The sequence below is a fragment of the Aulonocara sp. 'chitande type north' Nkhata Bay genome, linkage group LG22 (assembly GCF_057382095.1).
Source record: "Aulonocara sp. 'chitande type north' Nkhata Bay isolate Kocher_YH1m ecotype deep benthic linkage group LG22, A_spYH_male_GT1.1, whole genome shotgun sequence".
In the NCBI taxonomy this organism is placed as follows: Eukaryota; Metazoa; Chordata; class Actinopteri; order Cichliformes; family Cichlidae; genus Aulonocara; species Aulonocara sp. 'chitande type north' Nkhata Bay.
This window is the reverse complement of record NC_141364.1, coordinates 33,639,891-33,662,454: the sequence shown is the minus strand read 5'-3', so window position 1 is coordinate 33,662,454 and position 22,564 is coordinate 33,639,891. Positions and strand designations below refer to the sequence as shown.

Sequence of the window (22,564 nt, the reverse complement as noted above, 5' to 3'; positions counted from 1 at the left end):
CCCGTTTCCTGTTTAATATTATTATATTAGTTTAATTTCAATGGAGAAAAATTTAGTCCTAATATAATCAATGAAAATAAAGGAACTCGTGTCCTTCTCCCCTCAGCCCCAGATGGTCGTGGCTTTTTTCCACTGTCACCAAGTTCCTGTTGTTTGATTGGTTTTCTCTGTGTTACTGAAGCGTTTGTACCTTACATTATAAAAGCACAGTGAGGTGTGATTTGGTGTTATATATAAGCCTGAATTGAAAAAACGAACACAAGTATACCACAGGTAAACATGTCGTATGTTTGAGAGAAAAAAAGACTTTTTTAAAAGTTGTTTTCATGATTTTATCCAGTGATCACATTTTTGAAAAAGCTCTGCAGGAATTCTATATAGTGTAGTTGCCTCTGGCTGGGTTTTGCACAGAAGGTTGTTTGTATTTTATTTCCTTTTAACACAACAGGACAGCAGCAGAATGAGACAAAGACAACACAAACTGTGAAGCAGTATTTGGAAGAGGAGGATGGCAGGGATGTGTGCATGTGTGATAAAAGAAAGAACAACAGTAACAGAAGACCCTTATCCTCTAACATGCTGTAATTTAAAGATATAGACATGTACATCCCGCTTACATCTACTATTAAAATTACACACACATACACAGGAGGCGGTCCTGAGATCTGCTATTGATTATAAGCTGTCATACAAACACATGTCTGTATGAGTAACTGCCAGTCAAAAGTTTGGACCTTCTCATTTAATGGTTCTTCTTTATTTTACTTTCCAGGAGGAATTACGAGCCCCGATCATCACGTCAGTGGAGAGAGTGGACAGCTTCCGGTACCTGGGTGTCCACATCACTCTGTCATGGTCCTGCAACATCAACACCCTGGTTAAGAAAACCCGCCAGCGTCTCTTCTTCCTCAGAACACTTAGAGACTTCCATCATGTGGTTGACGGTGCTCAAGAACTTCCACTCCTGCACCATCAAGAGCGTCCTGACGGGAAACATCTGCACCTGGTTTGGGAACAGCACCAAGCAGGACAGATCTGCAAAGAGTGGTGAAGGCATCATTCGATCAGAGCTTTCCGACCTGCTGTCCAGGTGTAGGACTCATTCACCGCACACACTGTTTATCTGCACACCTCTTATCATTTCTCTCTTAAATTGTTATTTGCACATTTTTTTTACTGTAAATTTCCAAGTTAAAATCTGTCAGTTCTGTCATGATCTGTAAATTCTTTAATGGTCTGCCATTGCACAGCAACAAGCATTTCAACACGTCATACTGTGTATGGTTGTGTGTGATAGCTTTATGCTACAAACCTATTCACTGGAACGTTAAGGACAATTTAATTACACAGCAAAGCAAGACACGAGTAGGCAAAGTTCTTCATGTTTCTCGTGCACGGGAGAGAACCGGACAAACGCCGTTCCTTCGCTTGACCCCAGTTGCTCTCATCTGCTCCCCCGTAACACTGCTCTTTTATTGAGGCTACATGAATATGCATAGGTGCATTAACATGCGACGTCTACATACACACAAAGAGTACCTTGCCTGTGCGTTGTGTGTGTGTGTGTGTGTGTGTGTGTGTGTGTGTGTGTGGGGTCAGAGCGTGACCCCATAAACGACTTCCCTAACCCTGCTGGTTTGGAAGTCCAACAGTTCATCTAAACAAAAGGCTCTTAGCCTATAACAGATATAGGCACGTTTCTCCTACCATAAAACAATAAGAGCAGGTACGCCCTCTCCCATGCTCCCAGAATAAGGGTGTGAATGCCAGAACACTCTGGAATGCACACCAAGCCTTTGCAGACTGCTAAAGATCACACATCCTATCACTACACAATCGATCATACACCTCTAAGCATATATGGTTAAATATTTCTAAGCATAAATGACAATAAACAATATAAATCTGACAGTGTGTGTGACAAACAATATTTGAATTTGATTATAGATACAAACTGAAGACATCAAATATTTGGAATTATGTAGCAAAGAGAAAATTGATAAATAACTAAATATGTTTTATACAGTGGATGCAAAAGTATTCGGCCCCCTTGAACTTTCCCACATTTTGTCACATTACAGCCACAAACATGAATCAATGTTATTGGACTTCCAGGTGAAAGACCAACACAAAGTGGTGCACACGTGAGAAGTGGAACGAAAATCAGACATGATTCCAAACATGTTTTACAAATAAATAACTGCAAAGTGGGGTGTGCGTAATTATTCAGCCCCTTTGGTCTGAGTGCAGTCAGTTGCACATAGACATTGCCTGATGAGTGCTTATGACTAAACAGAGTGCATCTGTGTGTGATCTAATGTCAGTACAAATACAGATGCTCTGTGACGGCCTCAGAGGTTGTCTAAGAGAACATTGGGAGCAACAACACCATGAAGTCCTGCTTTTGCAAGCCACTGTATTTTAGATTCCTGACAGTAGCCGCCCTTTGCCTTGTTGACAGCGCTGCAAACCCTCGGCCTTCTCTCATTGAGCTTCATGATGTGGCCACCTGAAATCTCACAGGTGAGCCTGTCAGGGTGCAGTTGTGGAGTTTCTTGCCTTCTTAATGGGGTTGGGACCATCAGTTGTGTTGTGCAGCGGTCAGGTTGGTGCACAGCTCACAGCTCTGTTTGACAACTGATAGAGTTCATATTATGGCGAGAACCAATCAGCTAAGTAAAGAGAAACAACAGCCCATCATTACTGTAAGGACTGAAGGTCAGTCAGTCTGCAACACTGCTAAAGCTTTGGCCCCAAGTGCAGTCGCAAAAACATCAAGACTACGATGAAACTGTCTGACATGAGGACGCCCCAGGAAAGGAAGACCAAGAGTCCCTCTGCTGCTGAGGATACATTCATCTGAGTCACCAGCCTCAGATCAGAGCCCAGATAGATGCCACACAGCTCCAGTAGCAGACACATCTGTACATGTTCAGAGGAGACTGTGTGAATCAGGCCTTTATGGTCAAATAGCTGCTGAGAAACACGACTGAGGAAAAGCAACAAGAAGAGATTTGTTTGGGCCAAGAAACACGAGGAATTAGACCATCTGTGCTTTGGTCTGATGAGTCCACAGCTGAGATCTTTGGTTCCACCTGTTGTGTCTTTGTGCGATGGTGAACGATGGTCTCTACATGCACTGTGAAGCCTGGAGCAGGAGGTGTGATGGTGTGGGGGGGCTTTGCTGCTGACACTGTTGGGGATTTATTCAAAACTGAAGGCAGACTGAAGCAGCATGGCTCCCACAGCATCCTGCAGCCACATCCCATCATTTATTCTTCAGCAGGACAATGGCCCCGAACACACCTCCAGGCTGTGTGAGGGCTCTGTGACCAAGAAGGAGAGATGGAGTGCTGCACCTGATGGTCTGGCCTCCAGTCACCTGACCTAAACCCAGTGGAGATGGTTTGGGATGAGATGGAGGAACAACAAGAGCTCAGCATCTCTGAACTCCTTCAAGACTGTTGGAAACCTTTTCAGGTGACGACCTCGTGAAGCTCATGGAGAAACTGCAGAGAGTCAGCAAAGCAGCAATCAAAGCAAAGAATCTAAAAAATAAAACATGTTTGGAGTTATTTCACTTTTTTCTACATAATTCCATCTGTGTTCGGTCAAATTTGTGATGGCTTCAGTGAGAATCTACAATGTAAACAGTCATGAAAATAAAGAAAAACCATTAAATCAGAAGCTTTGTCCAAACCCTTGACTGGGCGGTTTATCCTTCAAGCTCGGGTCCTCTACCAGAGGCCTGGGAGCTTGCGGGTCCTGCAGTATCTTAGCTGTTCCCAGGACTGCGCTCTTCTGGACAGAGATCTCCGATGTTGTTCCCGGGATCTGCTGGAGCCACTCGCCTAGTTTAGGAGTCACTGCACCGAGTGCTCCGACTGGGACCACTGTTACCTTCACCCTCCACATTTTCTCGCGCTCTTCTCTGTGTTAGGGTACCTGGGTCGTTGACCCAGTGGTTTCAGTTTTGTACCTTTTTATTTGTGTTCTTATCTTAGTTTATTTTTGTGAAGGTTTTGGTTTCTGTTTTGCATTTCTATTTTCCCCCAGTTCTTCTTGGTGTGTGATTATGTGGTTCTTAGGTTTTGGTTTCCTTACTCCCTCTATTCTGTGTCCAGTCAGGGTCTGTCTGCCCTGGTCCCACGTCTCTGTTCCCTCTGTTGCAGTGTCTGCTTGTGAGTCTGTGTCTGTGAGTTCAGTCTGTTTCCTGTTTTACTTTGAAAGTCTGTGTCTGTTGTTAATGTGTCTGGTTGTGCTTCCCTTGTCTCGTTAGCCCTGATTTGCCCCAGCAGTGTTTCCTTCCTGTTTCCTATCCCTGATTGCTCCCTCTGTGGTCGTGTCCAAATTCATGGGCTGCATCCTCCTGAGGACCCAGCCTTCGCGGTCTACGTGGGCCGGGTCCTCAGAAGGTCGGGTAGGCCGGAAGTAAACGGCCGTGAAATTGGACGGTCTCGCCTTCTGATCAGCGTCACCACTGTCTCTGTGGAGTTTAATAAACTCAGCCGTCTGCTCCGTGCTATCTAAAATATAACAGGACACTGGCGTAAATTCTCGACTGTCTCACACTTCTGTTTAATCAGTTTTCTGTTTGACGTTTATTCAGCTGTGTGAAAACCACCCGGGGGATTAATAAAGTTTTATTTTATCTAATCTAATAACTTTAATCTCAGCCAAACCGATTTACTCACGAACAAATAAAACACTGAAAAAAGCCCAACAATAACATTTTTAGGTTGTCTAAGTGACTTATATATTACGTTTAACCCGAGCAGCGAAACTCCGCGATGATCTGAAAATGATGTGCCGGGAGTTGTGCCGTTCTCGGCCACATCAGTAACCCTTGAGCTCCCGGCTAGCTGTCGAGCTGGTGGGTAGCAGACGTCTCCGAAAACGTCGAAGCACTTTTGCAAATATGCGATATCTTGATAAACCGAGCAGATATTTGATGTTTACACAGCTACTTTCTCGCCTGAAAATATGTTAAAAGTTTATTTTGTGACCCAGAAAGATTAGTATGAGTAATTTTAAAACTTAGTAGCGGCCGCCATTGTTGGAAACTGGAGTTTGGCTGGGCCGCGCTATGAATTCTGGGATATGGTGGGCCACGAAGGACACACCCGACCCATCCTTCAAATTCGGGGAAAAGGAGGACGCATTTGTCGGCTGCATTCGGAGGAGTCTACGAATTTGGACAGCCTTCGGCTCGTCGCTGTGACGTAATCGGTCTACAAATGCGGCCTCAGGAGGAAGCAGCCCATGAATTTGGACGCGACCTGTGTATTTAAGCCCTGTGTTTCTGTGTCTGTGTTGCGATCTACCCTCATTCATGCTGTGTTTTCTGGCTGTCTGCGTAAGTTGATTTGGAAGTTTGCTACTTTTTGAGTTCAGCATTAAAGCTGTATTTAAGTTCACCTTTGGTTTCCGTGAGTCTGCATTTTGGGTCCTTTTCCTGCCTGCACACAGCCTTCACATCTGAGCGCTTGGTATTTCTCCAGCTTCTCGTGTTCCTTCTTCCTGATGTTGCTGTCATTGGGAACCGCTACATCGATCGCTACGGCCGTCTTCTTCATCTCTGCCGCTGCTAGGAAGCCCTTTTGGATGCGAGCTGCCACATTCACAAACCTATAGAAGTCCAGGTGTTTTCTTCTTCATGCGGATTTTCTGTCAAACTTATTTTGCTGCTACATCTGAAACGTTTTGGAAAATGTTTATTTTTTAATAAAAATAGTTTTCAGCATGTTGTCGATGGGACTGCAGTTTTGTTTTTTCGAACAGGAAGATCAAACATCCAAATAAACAATCAAACATGTCGCTGACAAACTGATGATTGTAACCACGGAGGATGCTGGGGTCCACTTTAAATACTTCATCTTTATTTGTTTATATATAAATGTATCTGCAAATATGCTCATTCATACAATCGTGTTTTTATTCTGTCACTTTTGTGTCTTTTTTATGCAAACAAACAGGATTTAGAGGAAAACTATAAACAGCACAATCAAAAATGTATCGCAAGTCAAATAAATCTGTGATTAAACTGTGGATCCAAATCCGCTCCTGGATCCTGAATATGAACAGATGCAAACGTTTGCACAGTGACGGTTCTGCTGTAATAGAAATCTTTCAGCTGACGTTTCACAGTTCAGCCAACAACACTTGTGATTTGGAGAAAAAATGAAAGCTCCAGGCCCCCGCTGACCCCGTCCATCAACATGTTTATTCTGTAACACAGTGCTTGTTTGCACTCAACTACAAACACTTATGTTGTTTGTTTGCACAATAAGGACACAAAATAACTTCATATTGTCTTTAAAAACATCTTTTTATTACAAATATAAACATCTTTTCTAAAGTATGGCTTAATCAGCAGTTCCATCAAAAAACGTCTTTATGTATAATAAAAATGTCACCACGTAGTGAAATCTTCCAGGCGTTTGCAAACTTTCTGAAATGGTTCAGGAAAGAAGCTCTGTGATTGGTCCACCTGCTCCCATGAGGAGCCATGTTCACTGAGGACGGAGCTGAGGGGCTTGTCTCGACACCTGTCACCAGCTGCAACATGAAAAACATCAAATCAAACATCAAACTGTGCAAATTCAAAGAAAACCAAACGCCTTGTAACGTGTGGTGGAGATGAAGCCAGCCGTGGAGGTGTGCAGGTGGATCGTCAACGAGCCACGACTTTCCACAAGTACTCGCTTGTTTGAAATATTACAAATAAAACAGCCAGCTCTGCCACACCTTACTCCAGAGCGCACTAGTGCACCTACACACGGAGGATCCATATCAGAGATGGTTCAACGAAGAAGAAGAAAAAGGGGGCGACCTACCAGCCATGACACAAGAGGCGCCACCATGTGGCGATACACTGTATTACAACAGCCACAACAGCAACAGCCTGAATGTTTGCTTCCATCCATTCATGCTGTGACAACAGAAGCTGATTGGTCAGCAGCTTTCATCTACTTGGACTGAAAGTTGTGCATTTCCATGTTTAAGCACATATTATATTTTGACAAATCAACTATATTAAAGATTACACACATGTGACCGAAAAGAGCAAAGTCAGCCCAAACAAATCTGGATACTTAAATAATTTGCATATAATTACCGAAACAAGCTTTGGATAAATATATTTCCTGTGGTCAGCCCGTTAAACAAATACGCTCCAGTGGAAGCTGAAAAATAGTAGAAAATCTGACATTTCTATGATTTTCATTTATTCATGAACTAAAAGGAACAAAAGACTCCACATGGAAGAAGAGGAGGGGAAACCTTTCCTCCTGACAGCAGACAAACTTTCATTCAGCAACTTTTATCTGATTGAATCATTGGAAATGCCAGACTCACTCTCACCACAGACACACTTCCAACTTTTTATCAAGTTGTTGTAACATTTGGATTCATTATTAAAACTAAAACTCTGTTAATACTGAACTCGTTGGGCCTCCATGAAGTCTTTGTTTTTATGACTCCAACAGCAAAAAGTTTCAGGTTTAACTGAACTGGGATCAGACCTGAGCCGCATTTATAGTTCTTACTGAGGAAACTTCAGCTTTAACGCTGCATGTTATGAAGAGTTTGGTTCTCCTAATGTTTAAATGATCTGAATGTGTGTGTGTGTGTCTCTGTGTGTGTGTGTGTGTGTGTGTGTGTGTCTCTGTGTGTGTGTGTGTGTGTGTGTGTGCATGTGTGTGTGTGTGTGTGTGTGTGTGTCTCTGTGTGTGTGTGTGTGTGTGTGTGTGTGTGTGTGTGTGTGTGACTCTGTGTGTGCATGTGTGTGTCTCTGTGTGTGCGTGCGTGCGTGTGTGTGTGTGTGTCTCTGTGTGTGACTCTGTGTGTGTGTGTGTGTGTCTCTGTGTGTGTGTGTGTGTGTGTGTGTGTGACTCTGTGTGTGCGTGTGTGTGTCTCTGTGTGTGCGTGCGTGCGTGTGTGTGTGTGTGTCTCTGTGTGTGACTCTGTGTGTGCGTGTGTGTGTCTCTGTGTGTGCGTGCGTGCGTGTGTGTGTCTCTGTGTGTGACTCTGTGTGTGCGTGTGTGTGTCTCTGTGTGTGCGTGCGTGCGTGTGTGTGTGTGTGTGTCTCTGTGTGTGACTCTGTGTGTGTGTGTGTGACTCTGTGTGTGTGTGTGTGACTCTGTGTGTGCGTGTGTGTGTGTGTGTGTGTCTCTGTGTGTGTGTGTGTGTGTGTGTGTGTGTGTGTCTCTGTGTGTGTGTGTGTGTGTGTGTGTGTGTGTGTGTGACTCTGTGTGTGCGTGTGTGTGTCTCTGTGTGTGCGTGCGTGCGTGTGTGTGTGTGTGTCTCTGTGTGTGACTCTGTGTGTGCGTGTGTGTGTGTGCGTGCGTGCGTGCGTGCGTGCGTGTGTGTGTGTGTGTCTGTGTGTGTGTCTGTGTGTGTGTGTCTGTGTGTGTGTGTCTGTGTGTGTGTCTGTGTGTGTGTGTCTGTGTGTGTTGGCTCACAGTGTGTGTTGCAGCTGCTGCAGGACCAACAGGATCACCAGAGTCCAGAGCAGCGTCCTGATTTCCTGCAGACAGTAAACACATCATCAGCTTGTTAAACTTTTAAATAGTCTTCATCATCATCTTCAGTGGGTCATAAGTGACATTTGACAACATATTTATTGTTTTTGTTAGAAAGTTTGACCATGAAGCTTGTTAGTTGTTTTGTTATTACTAGTTTACTGTGATTATATGTTAAATAACTGTGGGGAATAAATAATTTTTCAGTGCCTCAATAATCTATGCTTTTTTATTAATAAGTGTTATAAAGTTATATAGTGTAGTAGTGGACACAGCCCTGAAAATAAAGACATGAGACCGTGTGTCCTTGGGGAGTAGAGAGCTGCAGACTCTCGCTCACGCCTGGGAAAAAGTAGATAAGAGGGGAGCATCTCTGGTGGAAAGTTACTGCGACACTGTTGTTTAGACTAGAATGAGAGAGCTTCTGTAATAAAGGGGCACACCAGCATTTTGGGATCTGCAGCAACGTGTTGTGCAGGACGCATCTCCCTTCTAGAAGTAATAAAGTGTTGAATGGTCTACTGAGCAGTGTGCTGTCTTCCATCGGCTGCCTCTGAGGAATCAAAAGAACTCGTGAAGTGTTGATATTTATATTTATAGAATTGTTGACTCTTCATATGTATCACTGTAGGGTCGACCTTACAGTAAAAAGCACCTCGAGGTGACTGTTGTGGTTTAAAACGGAATCTCTTGTTTTTAATGGTCATTTATAACATAACTACAACCGTTTGTTCTACTGAGTGTGGACTGAGACGGGTGCACCAGTTAGTGACATGTTGTCACTGTTTCTGTTTGGTGTTGTTGTGCTAATAAAGCTTCATCCTGTGGTTGTGTATGAAACACAGGAGCAGAGATCTCTGTCTCCTCTGTTTGTGCCACACGCTGATGCTTCTGCTCTGAATAATGAAGAGTTGTGATTCTCGTTGTTCCAGATGGAGGTCTGCAGCGATCTGATGTCATATCCCGTTAAGACCACTAGGTGTCACTTTTGGTTTGTTTCCAATAAATAGAAGTTTATTGTATTTTTCACATCGCTGCTGTTTTTGAGGTTGTATTTAAATGATCTATGTTTGTTATGTTTATTTCTTCTTTGCTGATTGTTGTCTGTAATTGTTTTACTGTTTGTGTTTGCGCAGCCACTCGTGATGCTCTTTGAAGGACTTTTGTTAAAGCTGCTGTATGAATAACGTTGATTTTAATGTTTTTACTGATCCAGACAAATCAGAGCACAGATCACAGACTGTGGACCTTGTAGGAGGGGAGAGGGCACAGCTCACCCACTGGACATTGGACGTCAGGTCTATATTGGGTCTGCCGGTCCATGACCAATTCTGGACATCTATAGGACGTCCAACAGTGACCCAACCTGGACACTTATTTGGACATTGTGGAGAGGTGCAGGAAATGTACATGATTAATAAATGCAATATTTTTTAATTTACAAATGTCAACATTGTCGTTATCAACATGACATGAATATGGATAACTAGTCTTAGCCTGTTGATTCATTCATGTGGATCATTTTTGGTTATTTTACATTTTACTGATTTTCTTTAAATGTTTTATTTATTTTAGTTAATCAGCTTATTTGTTTGTAACCAGGTTAAAATTGTCATTCATTAAAATATGTGTTTCATACGTTTAAAAGAGCATTTGCATTATATAAGGTTCATTTTTAAGTATCCTGTTTTATTGTGAAAAGCCTTGTCAGAGGGCGTGAATGGTGCTGTGATGGTCGCCTGCTCTGAGAGACGTTGTGACAGAAAGTATGAGAAGTTTGTTCATCAACTGGACCATCTGCTCAGAAAACTGTCTGCAGATCACGGTGGATTACATACATGTAGCAGCGTTATGAAAACGATGTCTAAAAGGTGTCTCCGTTTTTAAAAGACTTGTACAACAACCAAATTTGGACTATTTGGAGCGCGTACACAGAGGTCCTCCCGACAACAGCAGACAGAGGACGTCAAACAAAACAGACGTCGCCTGGCGTCACAAAACAACCCGTCAGTGGACCAAAGATGGAGGTCCTCAAATGACATATAAAGACGCACTTTGTGCAGCGGGCAGCCTAATGATGAACAAAAATCCTTCTACAGGCTCCTGGATACTTTTCTAAACTCTAGCATTAGCTTTGATGAACATGAAAGGTGCGTTTATAGAAACATCAGCAAATTTGAAAAAAAGGTTTGTTGGCTCTAAATAAAGTTTTGGAAGTTGAACTTTTATCACCATCTTTGGATGAATCCTGGCAGAGATTTAAATTCAGGACCGTCAGAAAGTTTAAACTTTTCGATTCTGTTTTATTTACACAGAGCTAAATCACAGTAACAGTCGCCTCGAGGCTCTTTGTACTGGAAGGCACAGAGCAAACGCCAACAATCATATGACCTCCTACGAGCAAGCGCTTTGGCTACAGTGAGAAGGAAAAACTCCCTTTTAACAGGAAGAAATACAGACATGCAGTGGAAGAGAAACATATTTTTAAAAATTGTTTAATTCATAAACTGGGAGTTAAGTGAAACCGTGTGTGGTTTTCTGAGTTTCAACCTGAAGGTTTGGCTTTGACTCAGGGTTTGGTGAACCATGAGGCTCAGCAGAGTTCTCAGCCTGACCACAGAAACCTGACGGGGACACAGAGGCAGGATTATGAAATGTTTTTCCTCACAGAGATCAACAGCAGTTTGTGAACTCCTTTCTTCTTCTGTGGTGCAGATTTATGGCTCTTTTGTGAGTTAATGGATGCTGGAATTCAACCAAAGTGAACTTGACAAGACCAAGAACAGCAGACCTCAGATCAGCTCTATGTCATGTTTAAACATGAACAGATCCTTTGCTGTCCTGTTTCTGCTGTTTTTTTACTGCACTCGAGTTGTTTTTATTCACGGATTTGAGAAGCGTTGTGTTTGTTGGTGCCAGCAGAGATCAGACCTATTCTTTTTTACACAAAGCAGATGGGCTCAGTCTGCAGGCAGCTGCTCAGTCAGCACATCTATAAATACCAGCAGAGCTCAGCTTGGATGTGGATCAGCAGGTCCTGCAGCTCCGATCCAAACCTGGAGCTGAGGAATCATGAAGGAGCTCAGCAGAAGCTAAAGAGTTCGTTTTCCTCAGAACACGATCGATATCTCTGAACGCCGGGCTTCTCCCGGGAGGTAGATGCACGTTTGGGTCAATTGAAGGTCGGATGCACAGCCCGTCACTCATTTTCAATACTGAGACTGTCTAATCAAATCTCTCAACACAACAGGACCCTCCCCACCTTCGCTGTGCACTCACACACCTTTAGTGTGGAAGAAGTGGCGAAGCTGAAAATTACGAAGGTGTATGAGAGCCACTGAAATGAGAAAAGAATGAAGCTGTTTGTTAAGCCAACATTAAAATACATAATTCATTTATACTTTTCAACTGGATTCAGCAACAGAGGAATACTTGTGATTTTGGCTCAGTAGCACCACATTATCATAAGACTTTAAAGAGATGCTGTTGTGAACTGGCTCTGTTCAGAAGAGAAACTGGATCAATAAGGATATTTATCAAAGTCACTTTGTTTCACATCTTACAGGCAGGCCCAACAGGATGAGGGACAGATGGAGGAAGGTTCAACTAAAGCAGTGAGAAAATAGATAGAGCGACATAATCAGGAGGGGAGAGATTCTAGGATTCAGGTAAAGTGAATGGCTGCTTGACCATGAGCTACTGCTAACAGTAGCTCATGGTCAAGGGTGGCTGTAGCTCAGGCGGTAGAGCAGGTCATCTACTGATCGGAAGGTTGGTGGCTCGATTCCTGGCTTCCTCTAGTCTGCATGCCAAATATCCTTGGGCAAGATATTAACCCCAAATTGCTCTCCGATGCATCGGACTATGAATGTGTGTGAATGTTACTTAGAAAGTACTTAGAACAATGTGCTTGTGAATGGGTGAATGCACAAGTTGTATAAAGCTTTGGGTGCTCAGAAGAGTAGAAAGAAGCGCTATATAAGAACCAGTCCATTTAACAGCTAAAGTGGGACCTTTAATTGTCACAGTGCGACTAAGATGTTCCAACCCAGCAACAGCTGGCCCCGCCTCTCAATACTCGCTCTTACCAAACATACAGGAAATGGTGCAGTGCCGTGAGCGTTGACCCCCTCTGTTGTTCTTCTTGTAATCACCATGGTTACAGCCACTTCCTCCTCTGGTCCTCCAGTGTCCTCCGTAGTTTCGTCTGGATCGAGGTAGCGTTCCACAAGTCTGTCCAGGTCCTCGCTGCTCGTATTACCTGCAAACACCAACAAACATCCATCAGCTGTGCATCACCTCTGAAAGCTAAACGACTCCCATCGTTTCACTGGAAACAGTAACAATAATAATAACTGATGGGCTGTAGATTTGAAGTAATAAAATGTTTCATTCCATGTTCAGAGTTTGATACATTTTTCTTAGTTTTTGAGTTGATGAACCTTTTTTGTAGATTACTTGGATCGTTTCAAACATGCAAGTGTAACAAATATGCGACTGAGAACTCAGTTTATTGCATATTTGCACATGTTGTATACACTGTTGCTGATATTGTGGCCCACCATTATAGACCCTCAGCAGACCCTCAGCATGCCCCCACCGGGCTGCCCTGTCAGGCTGCACGTGTCACACTGACAAACAGTGATGTCATTTAAACATCAGTCCATGCAGTATTAACATCAAGTTACAGCTGAAGAATGTCAGCTTTACCTTGAACAACATGTCAATAATGAAGAGTCTAAATTAACTTCATATGTCTAAATATGTTCATATTTAACTGTAACTAAAGCGGCCTGGTTTACCTCGGTGTTTTCAGACGCAGCGACCTGTGGGAGAGAAATCATTTTCTTAGTGAAGAAACTTAAGAGGGACTTACTGAAGAAGCTGTACTCAAAGGTGGAGTTGTAGTCAGAGTCGTAATCTGGAGATGATGTGAAATCATCATAATGCTGGGCCCAAGAACCTGAGAGCAAAATGCAGATGAGTGAGTGTCTGTCTCTGAGACAGCTTCAGTGTTACAGGGTGGAAGCTTCTCAGCTGAGCTTCACACTGAGACGAACGCTCTGAAAAACAAACGATCAGGAGAAAAATATTCAAAATAATCGTTTTCCACTTCAGACTGTTTCAAATTGATGTTTCTCTTTCTTTCATTTCTTCTAATTGTGAAAAAATTAAATAAAATCAAATACATATAAGTTTGATTTGATTTAAACAAATTTCTTAATGTGCTTTCTTTAGTTGTAATATGACATTGTGGTTATTTTATCCTTTTTATATCCTATTGTGTTAAGAAAGAAAATGAAGCATTTGATTTATTTATCCTGAATTTAATCTTGTGTCCTGTCACTTTGAGCTCTGTGAAGGTTTGAATCGATCTCCAGTTTCTGTTTTCTTCCAATACCCCCGCCGCCGCCGCCGCCGCCGCCGCCCAAACAGCAGTACAACAAACCGTCTGTGTGTCTCTCAAATCATATAAAAGTCTTACATCACATGACCAATGAAAAGCATGAGCTACAGGAACCGTTTCAACATCACAAGTTTCAGTTTGACTTGATTATGAATAGAGAAGCATTCGTCTGTCCATCACTAAGCTGCAGCTGGTGAAGCAGACCTTAAATAATCTAATGGATTCATATTCTGTATGTATTTGAAACAGGAGACTCTAAGAAATGCTCCGTGAGCTCTGGATAACTGTTAAGGTTTGTAAAAAGTGTGTCTGACGGCGCAGACTCGAGTAAATATGACTCTCTGACCCCGTGAAGCTCCGTTGAGGAGTTGTCTCATATTTTCAGAGTTTTGGATTGTTTCCATTACTCCATGCATCAAAGTTATTTCTCCACTGGCCTCCAGAAGAAACTGTGGGGAGTGTTTGTCTTCAGATGTGAGCCTCAGCATGTTTTCACAGACGTATTATTGTTATGAATCTATCTGCTCTGGAACAGCCTGGACGCCACGTTCACCGCACCTTGTTTCAAGTTATTAACATTTCCAAGAGTGACCTTCTCCAGCTGTGAGCTTTACTGTAAACGTAATGTTAAATCACACAGCGGAGGTATCGGAGCTATGCTGTGTTGTCTAACACTGCACAGGTGTAGAACAAGTTTAACCTTCAAGGAAAACTTTACCAAATCTAACATTTTATTCAAGAAATGAGTGAAAGCTGCAGCTCTGGAGCCTGTCCCAGCTAGCACAGGGCGAGGGGCAGGGGGACACCCTGGACAGGTCCCCAGTCTGTCACAGAGAGACAACCATTCACACCTATGGGCAGTTTAGAGTTTGCAGTTAACCTAACCTGTGGGAGGAAGCCGGAGTACACGGGGAGAACATGCAAACTCCACACAGAAAGACCTGATGCTGGAACTGAACTCAGGACCTTCTTGCTGTGAGGCAACAGTGCTGTCATCGTCGTGGTTTTGGTTTGATTTGGTGTCATTGCTGTCTTCAGCTAACCTTGGCTCAGTCAGGCGAGACTGGAGAAGTCACCTGGATACTGATCAGTACAATCAGCTTTCTTTCCTGGTTTGTTTAGGATGCATCAAGACATTCTGAGTGCTGACTTTTGGCTTTGACGTGAGATTCAGATGCTGCTCTGAGATTTTGAACTATCATTTCCTGCTTTCTGTAACAAAGACGTGAGCCCAAAACGATGTGACTGGGTAAACTTTGGTCACCACAGGTTATAAACAGGGCCTGGAGGGTGCTGGGGTTGTTTCTCAGACAGCAAAGTGTAATAAGCTGGAACATTCATAGTAAGACAGCTTTAAAGTTTGTCACTGTGTGATTAAAAGTTTGCAGCTTCCATCACAGCTGAAGGATTTTGGACATTTCTTCCGGCCGTGTGACTGATGTGAAGAGACACGCCATCAAGGAGCATCCGACAACCACAAGCCTCGCACAGGACACGGCCGAGCGTCCGCAGACAGCAGAGGAAGTCTCACAGAAAAACATGTTTACCACAAAGAAGGACAAACTTCTCTTAGATCAGCACATCTGGAAAACATGGACGATTCAGGAAAACGCATGAAGAGTCGGAAACTCAAAGCAAGTCATGTGAAGGCCATCACTGTGGGAACAACATGGATATTCAGCATACAGGAAGGCTTTTAAACAGTTTTTAAAGGGATGAAATATAGATTTCTGTGGTGTTGGAAAATCTCAAAACTGAGTTTCTGTCTTGGAAAAGTCGGGAAAGTTTGGAAAGATGGGAAAACAAGGCTCAGAATAAGACTGGGGGTCTGCCCAGATTTGGATGTTATTGTTAAAAGCATGGACTTCTCTACTTCACCTGAGCACTCAAAGCATTTTGCCTCATTCACGCACTCACACACATTCATGCAAGCATGTATGTATACATGAGTGCTACGGGCACCCTCACACAACCAGCAGGGGGCGCTGATTCTCCGCTCTGTGCCACTGAAGCAGGCGGATCGAGGCGCTGACAACAAGAGGACCGGTTGTGGAGGGAAAAGCGATGAGAAAAGCCTTCAGTCACATTCTGGTGGGAATCCTGGTCCCCAAGGATGCTCCTCTTCCTCCCTCACATACATCAGCTGAGCCCAGAGTTTCTCTGGGAAAAGTTTCTGCTCACTGTCTGAACACCATCACACTGATTCATGAAAGAGTCTCCGAGTCTTATCTCCACAAACACAAATAAAACTTCACTTCCTGTTCACTCTGCAGCTCGTTAAATCCCCTTTGTCACAAGTTCAGTCCTCTAACAGTGATCTGTATAAACAGCGTGTGGCTGTCACCAAAGTTTTACACATCAGAAGCTTTTTTGGGGGGGAAACAAAACCATCTGCTGTCGTCTGATGAATATCAGGCTTTTTACCAAAGTGACGCCAGGAGCCAGAAACCCAACTGTAGTTTGGATTAAGGAGAAACGTGTTTCTCGTGGAAACAAACTGTAGAGGTCGACATCTACACAGCACTTTAGTTAACGAAAACCTCGTTTGGATGCAGCTCTTCCGAACAGTAGCAAAACAACTTAACTCTTTCTGTCATGGATGTTTTCAGGTCTGGTTTTCTTTAATCGCGCTCCACTGAAACGGCTCTACTTAAAGTGTGTGATGATGTCCGAGTACACAGTGCTGGTTCTGTTGGCCTCACTTTGATACTGTAGATTACAGCATCATGATTCCTGCTGGCGTTTTAAAATAGTTCATGTCAAATTTATCTGAAAGATCTTGACTGTTTTTGTGACGTCTGCCTTGTGGGGTCCCTCAGGGATCTGTCCTGGGTCCAGGTTTTTTTTTGCTCTATATTTTCCCCCGAGGCCAAAATCATTAGGCGTTAATATCTCCAATCATCTCTATGCTGTTGACATTCACTTATACTGTTCTTTCAAAGAGTTTTATAAATTGTCTAGTTTAAGTAATTGCCTGTCAGACATCATGCTGTGGTTAAACGACGATTTCTCCAGCTAAACTCTCATAAAAGAGAAACTTTGATTACTGATAACGTGATTTCAGAAATCAGGCAGCGTGTCAGCTTCTTAGACTCTTCTGCTGAATTGAGCTTCAGACTCCTCGGTGTCATATTCAACAGTTTAATGTGGTGAGAGCGTCTCTGAGCTGTTTCTATCTTCTAAGGAATATTTCAGCCTGCTGGTGTCAGAGGCTGAACCCGAGATGATTCTTCATGCTTCCTGTTTGCATTACTGTAACTGGTTTTTAATTAATCAGCTTTGGATCGTCTTCAGACTGTGCAGAAAGCTGCGGCCAGACTTTTAACTGCCACAAACACAAGATCACACACATCACTCCAGGTTTGGCTTCTCTTCATTGGTTGTCAGTAAATTTTAGGTTTCACTTTCCTGTCTTCCTTCTCTCACCCCAACCGGTCGCAGCAGATGGCCCCGCCCCTCCCTGAGCCTGGTTCTGCTGGAGGTTTCTTCCTGTTAAAAGGGAGTTTTTCCTTCCCACTGTCGCCAAAGTGCTGCTCACAGGGGGCTAATCTGATTGTTGGGTTTTTCTCTGTATCTATGAAGCGCCTTGAGGCGACTTTAGTTGTGATTTGGCGCTATATAAATAAAATTGAATTGAATTGAATTGAAATTGAACTTTAAAATGTTGGTTTTAACCTGTAGGATCCTACATGCTCAAGCTCCACCGTATATCAAGCTCCCCAGTATATCTGTGACCTGCTGAAACCAGCTCTAAGTGTGATTAGGCAGCGTGACTCCACTGACTCTTTTAAAAATCAGCTGAAGACATTTTTATATTGACAAGCTTTTAATTGTTTTCTGTTTTACATTGTTATATATTTTATATCCATCTCTTATTTTACTGTGAAGCACTTTGTGATTTATCTGTGAAAAACGCTTCATAAATACATTTTACTTACTTAGTTACTTAAATATAAAAACAGCTGCTGGACTGCACTTGATCCTGAAACACATGAGGACAGGATCTCAAGTCCGAAACCCTCAGCTGACCTCTGAAGGTCTGAATAGAAACTCAACATGATGCCTGCATTCTCAGAGATGTTAGTGTTCCTAATTAACACACAAATGGAAGCACAGCTGCTCTGCAGTTACAGTTTCCACCTCAGAGCTGCAGCCATCAATCTCCCAGAAACGAGTTTGAACTGGACACTTCCTGTTAGGTCTCCTTCACTGGGTTTGATAGAAAGTCTGTGGTCAACAAGAGCATTTACATATCTGTAATAGTGCCAGAAGCCCAACAGCAGGACAGGACGTGCACAATTTGGAGATTCCAGCCAGTTTGACCAAACATTTGACAGTTTGGAAAAGAAAAGCGGCGACTCTCTGTTTCAACATAGTGTTCAAGCACACTTAAGAGATCGACCCACCGGCCTCTGGATACAGAGGACACCAGATCTACCACCTGAGTTACAGCCCAGAGGAGTCCTCGTTTTACTCTAAATAACTCTTCAAGGTGTAAATGTGGGAGAACAAATGAGGTCAAGCCTGTGATGATCTGGCAGAGCTGATCTGATCCATGTCGACCAACATGTTACGCCTGCTCTTTTACACGGGATTAAAGGGACAGTGCACACAAACACCCAGTACACGCATGATTAAACCAAGCGTGAGGGTCGATGATGCACGGACGTATCACGGTCATTGTGGATGAATGAGGCTTCAGAGGCTCTGAGTCTGTAGGAGTGTTTCACACTGCGCACATGTGACTTTAATTTTCTGTTTCTCAGATTTCAATAAGCTCACACACGGTTTTAGGGGCTGGATGGGAACTGTGGGGGAGGGTTATTAATTGTTTCCAAACAGGAAGTCAGGAAGTATGTCATCTCTAGCAGCCTGTCAATCACAAAGGTGCATTACACACACACAGACACACACAGACACACAGACACACACACAGACACACGCAGACACACGCACACACACAGACACACGCAGACACACAGACACACACACACACGCACAGACACACAGACACAGACAGACACACAGACACACACACACACGCACAGACACACAGACACAGACACACGGACACACACTCACACACACGCACACACACAGACACACACTCACACACACGCACACAGACACACACTCACACACACGCACACACACAGACACACACACACACACAGACACACGGACACACATACACAGACACACACAGACACACACTCACACACACGCACACACACAGACACACACACACACACACACACAGACACACACACACACACTCACACACACTCACACACACACGCACACACACACACAGACACACACAGACGCACACACACACGCACACACACACGCACACGCACACACACACACACGCACACACACACGCACAGACACACGCACAGACACACACACACACGCACACACACAGACACACACACACACGCACACACACACGCACACGCACACGCACACACGCACACACACACACACGCACACACACAGACACACACACACACGCACACACACACACGCACACGCACACGCACACACACACACACGCACACACGCACACACACACACGCACACGCACACACACACACACACACGCACACACACACACGCACACACGCACACACACACACACACACACGCACACACACACACACGCACACACACACACACACGCACACACACACACACGCACACACACAGACACACACACACACGCACACACACACACACGCACACACACAGACACACACACACACGCACACACACACGCACACGCACACACACACACGCACACACGCACACACACACACACGCACACACACAGACACGCACACACACACGCACACGCACACACACACACACACGCACACACGCACACACACACACACGCACACACACGCACACACACAGACACACACACACACACACACAGACACACACACGCACAAACACATCGCTGGGAAAAGGTTTTTGTTTCCTCTTAAACGGCTACCAGCTCGGTCACAAACGGCCGTGGATGGAAGCCCATTGTTCAGCCAGCGTTCATCACCAGTCAGCCAGTGTGGTTTGTGTTGTTCACTGTGGCACTACCGGCACACTCGGAGCTCACGAGTGTTTAAAGGGCTGAGGTCAGGGCTTCAGGCAGGCTGATCCATCCTCTGCACTGTAGCCTGGGACAAATCTGCTCGGTGGGGTCGAGCGTTGTTGTTGTGGAGGAGAGTTCAGGCACAGACGGTGGAGCTGTGGGACTGCAGGATCTCACATTGATATCTCTGCATTTAGATTGTTTTCAGTGATGACAAGTTGCTTTCACACCATCATAGTGACTCCACCAAAAGCTGCTGCCCTGTAGGTACAGTGGTAAGGTACCGCCTCGCTTCCTGTTTTCTGTCTATGTTTGTCACACTTAAATGTTTCAGTTCATCGAACAAATTTAAATATCAGACAAAGATAACAAGAGTTTATTATTTAGGTGGAAAATCCAAACCTCCATGTGTGAGAAAGTGATTGTGCCCCAAACCTCATAACTGGCTGGGCCCCCCTCAGCAGCAACAACTGCAATCAAACATTTGTGAAAACTTCCAGCTGTGGAGGAGTTTTGGCCAAAACTTGCAATGCTTCCAGCAGTGGGCTGGAGGCATTATATTCAGCCACGTTGGAGGGATTTTGAGCATGAACCATTTTTCATGGGCACAACTTCCATACTCACCTCTGTTGCTCAGCACACGGATGCATTTCCTCACAAATGTGGCTCAATTTAAGGAGAAACAAAGAGCTTTTCCAGCGGTGTAAGATTTACTGCTAAGAGGTACAACCGAGCAAACACAAACTTCTTTACTTCTTCTGTTAAGTTTAGCTACATTTACAGGGAGCTCCATGTCAGGTTATTTGAGATGGTGTGTGTTGGGATCTTATGACTCATCATTCAGGTGTCACTGAGTGTACTCAGGATTCTGCTGAGGGTATGAGTTGCCCACAGGTGGCTGTGAGTCATTTGCCTTTCACAGCACGCAGGAAATAAACAAGTGTACACTTACATCCATGCAGCAGTAACTTCATTAACATGTGGTTGGTGGTAAGTTCTGTCTTGTGTCTGTTAACAGAGGACCAGCCTCGACCTGCTGGATCCACACAGTCCCATCAGCTTAGACAGAAGCCTTTACATCTCAAACACTGAGCTGAGCAGTGCTTCCACTGTCAGTCACACTGTTTGGGTTTTTGGTCACTAAACATTCTCATTGATCTTCTCGTGTGTCCTTCAGTTTCACTGGTAATTAGCAAAACTGCCTGGCTGTATGTACACATTAGGGCACGTTCACTCACTGGCACATTTTTGTGATTTTATGCTAATTTACCCCAATTAGTAAATCTGGGACCAAGTCGCCTGTTTGTTGCTTGTTTCAGTGATAAGACAAACAGAATAAAACATGGAAATCAAAGAGCTACAAACACAAAGGGACCTATTCTTGTCTCCTTATTTCCTGTCACCTATCTCCTGCTCCAGTGGTGGATGGTCATGGAATAACGCGGTCTGTGGATGTACCTGCAGTCCCTGAGAGCTAACAGCTCGCATACAGACTTTTTTTTCTGCTAAATTTGGGTGATGTCATGAAGAGAGGACAGAGGCCACACCCACTCTGTGTTCAATCAGAGTAAAGGAGGCATGAGGAGCCTTCTTTCATTGTGTTCTGCCCCCCGGCAGGCTTCCACAAGTTAGCCAATCAGAACAGAGTGGGCTTTAAGGAGGAAGGTTTCTGTGCTCTGTTAGCTTTAATCAGATCCAGATTTCTCACAGAGCAACAATCCCCTGCAGGACAGTAAACTAGACATCAGCAGTCGCTGCTTTTTCCATCCTGGTCTAAAAAAAGAAGGCTGTGTGTTAGAAACTCCAGCATCAGCCAAGATTCATTGACTTTCTGTGACTCTTCATCAGAATATTAGAGTTAGGGTTAGTGCAATCACAGAGGAAGTGTGGGCTCTAAAACACATGACACCGCTGTTTTCTTACTCAATCACTTTTCCTGTTACACAGACAGAAGGGGGGCTCATTTCAGCCTGACATACAAACAGAGCCGGGGTGAGGAGGGGGGGCAAACATGTCAAATACATTCAGAACAGGAAGTAGAACAGCTGCAACAGACTCACCAGGCAGCAGCAGCAGCGGCAGCAGCAAGGCTCCAAGCAGATGAAGTGACAGGAACCTGGGGGAGGACATGACTCCCATGGAGAGACAGAGTGAGGATGAGGATGGTAGAGACAGGGACAGATGGGAGACCTGGAGATGAAGAAAGCAGAGAGCAGAGAGAGCACAGAGAGGTGTGATGGTCTGAGCGACGGAGCTCTGAATGAATATGAACACAGAGAAAAGGGGAGGAGAGAGGGAGCGGGGGAGGAGGATGAGGACACTGAGAAGGTGGGCGGGGGGGGGGTTCTGGTTTTCCTGCCAAGTTTGCTCCACGTTTGCCAAACATGAAGAAACAGACAGACATGAATCACAGTGAAAACTGCAGCATTAAAGGTCCTTCCACAGTTTCACAGTCAGTGAGTCGGGCTAACGTTACACTCCCTCTGTGCTCTCACTCCCCACAAAGGATCAGCTCAGACCGTCCTGAAGGGAAAAACT

At 44.3% G+C, this 22,564-nt stretch overlaps 1 protein-coding gene across 2 annotated transcripts; it reads right to left on the bottom strand.

The window, feature by feature from the left end:
- Positions 1-5,721: 5,721 nt before the first annotated feature.
- Positions 5,722-22,286, bottom strand: LOC147304526 (uncharacterized). 2 transcript variants are annotated; one of them, XM_086280705.1, is made up of 6 exons: positions 22,087-22,286; positions 13,399-13,485; positions 12,611-12,783; positions 11,073-11,146; positions 8,463-8,527; positions 5,722-6,558 (listed from the first exon to the last, which is right to left on the bottom strand). In XM_086280705.1, the coding sequence occupies exons 1-5, from the start codon at positions 22,163-22,165 to the stop codon at positions 8,497-8,499; spliced, it is 444 nt and encodes a 147-aa protein (XP_086136831.1). In that variant the 5' UTR covers positions 22,166-22,286; the 3' UTR covers positions 5,722-6,558; positions 8,463-8,496. The 2 variants fall into 2 exon arrangements, with proteins under 2 accessions (XP_086136831.1, XP_086136832.1); XM_086280706.1 differs by lacking the exon at positions 11,073-11,146 and having other exon boundaries at positions 5,725-6,558.
- Positions 22,287-22,564: the final 278 nt, after the last annotated feature.

Coding starts and splice junctions, on each gene's coding strand:
- LOC147304526 (XM_086280705.1), bottom strand. CDS start 22,165: ATGGGAGTCATGTCCTCCCCCAGGTTCCTGTCACTTCATCTGCTTGGA. Junction 12,784..13,398: donor CTTTGAGTACAGCTTCTTCA/GTAAGTCCCTCT, acceptor TGGTGTTTGCAG/GTAATACGAGCAGCGAGGAC. Junction 11,147..12,610: donor CACCATTTCCTGTATGTTTG/GTAAGAGCGAGT, acceptor TGTCCCCGTCAG/GTTTCTGTGGTCAGGCTGAG.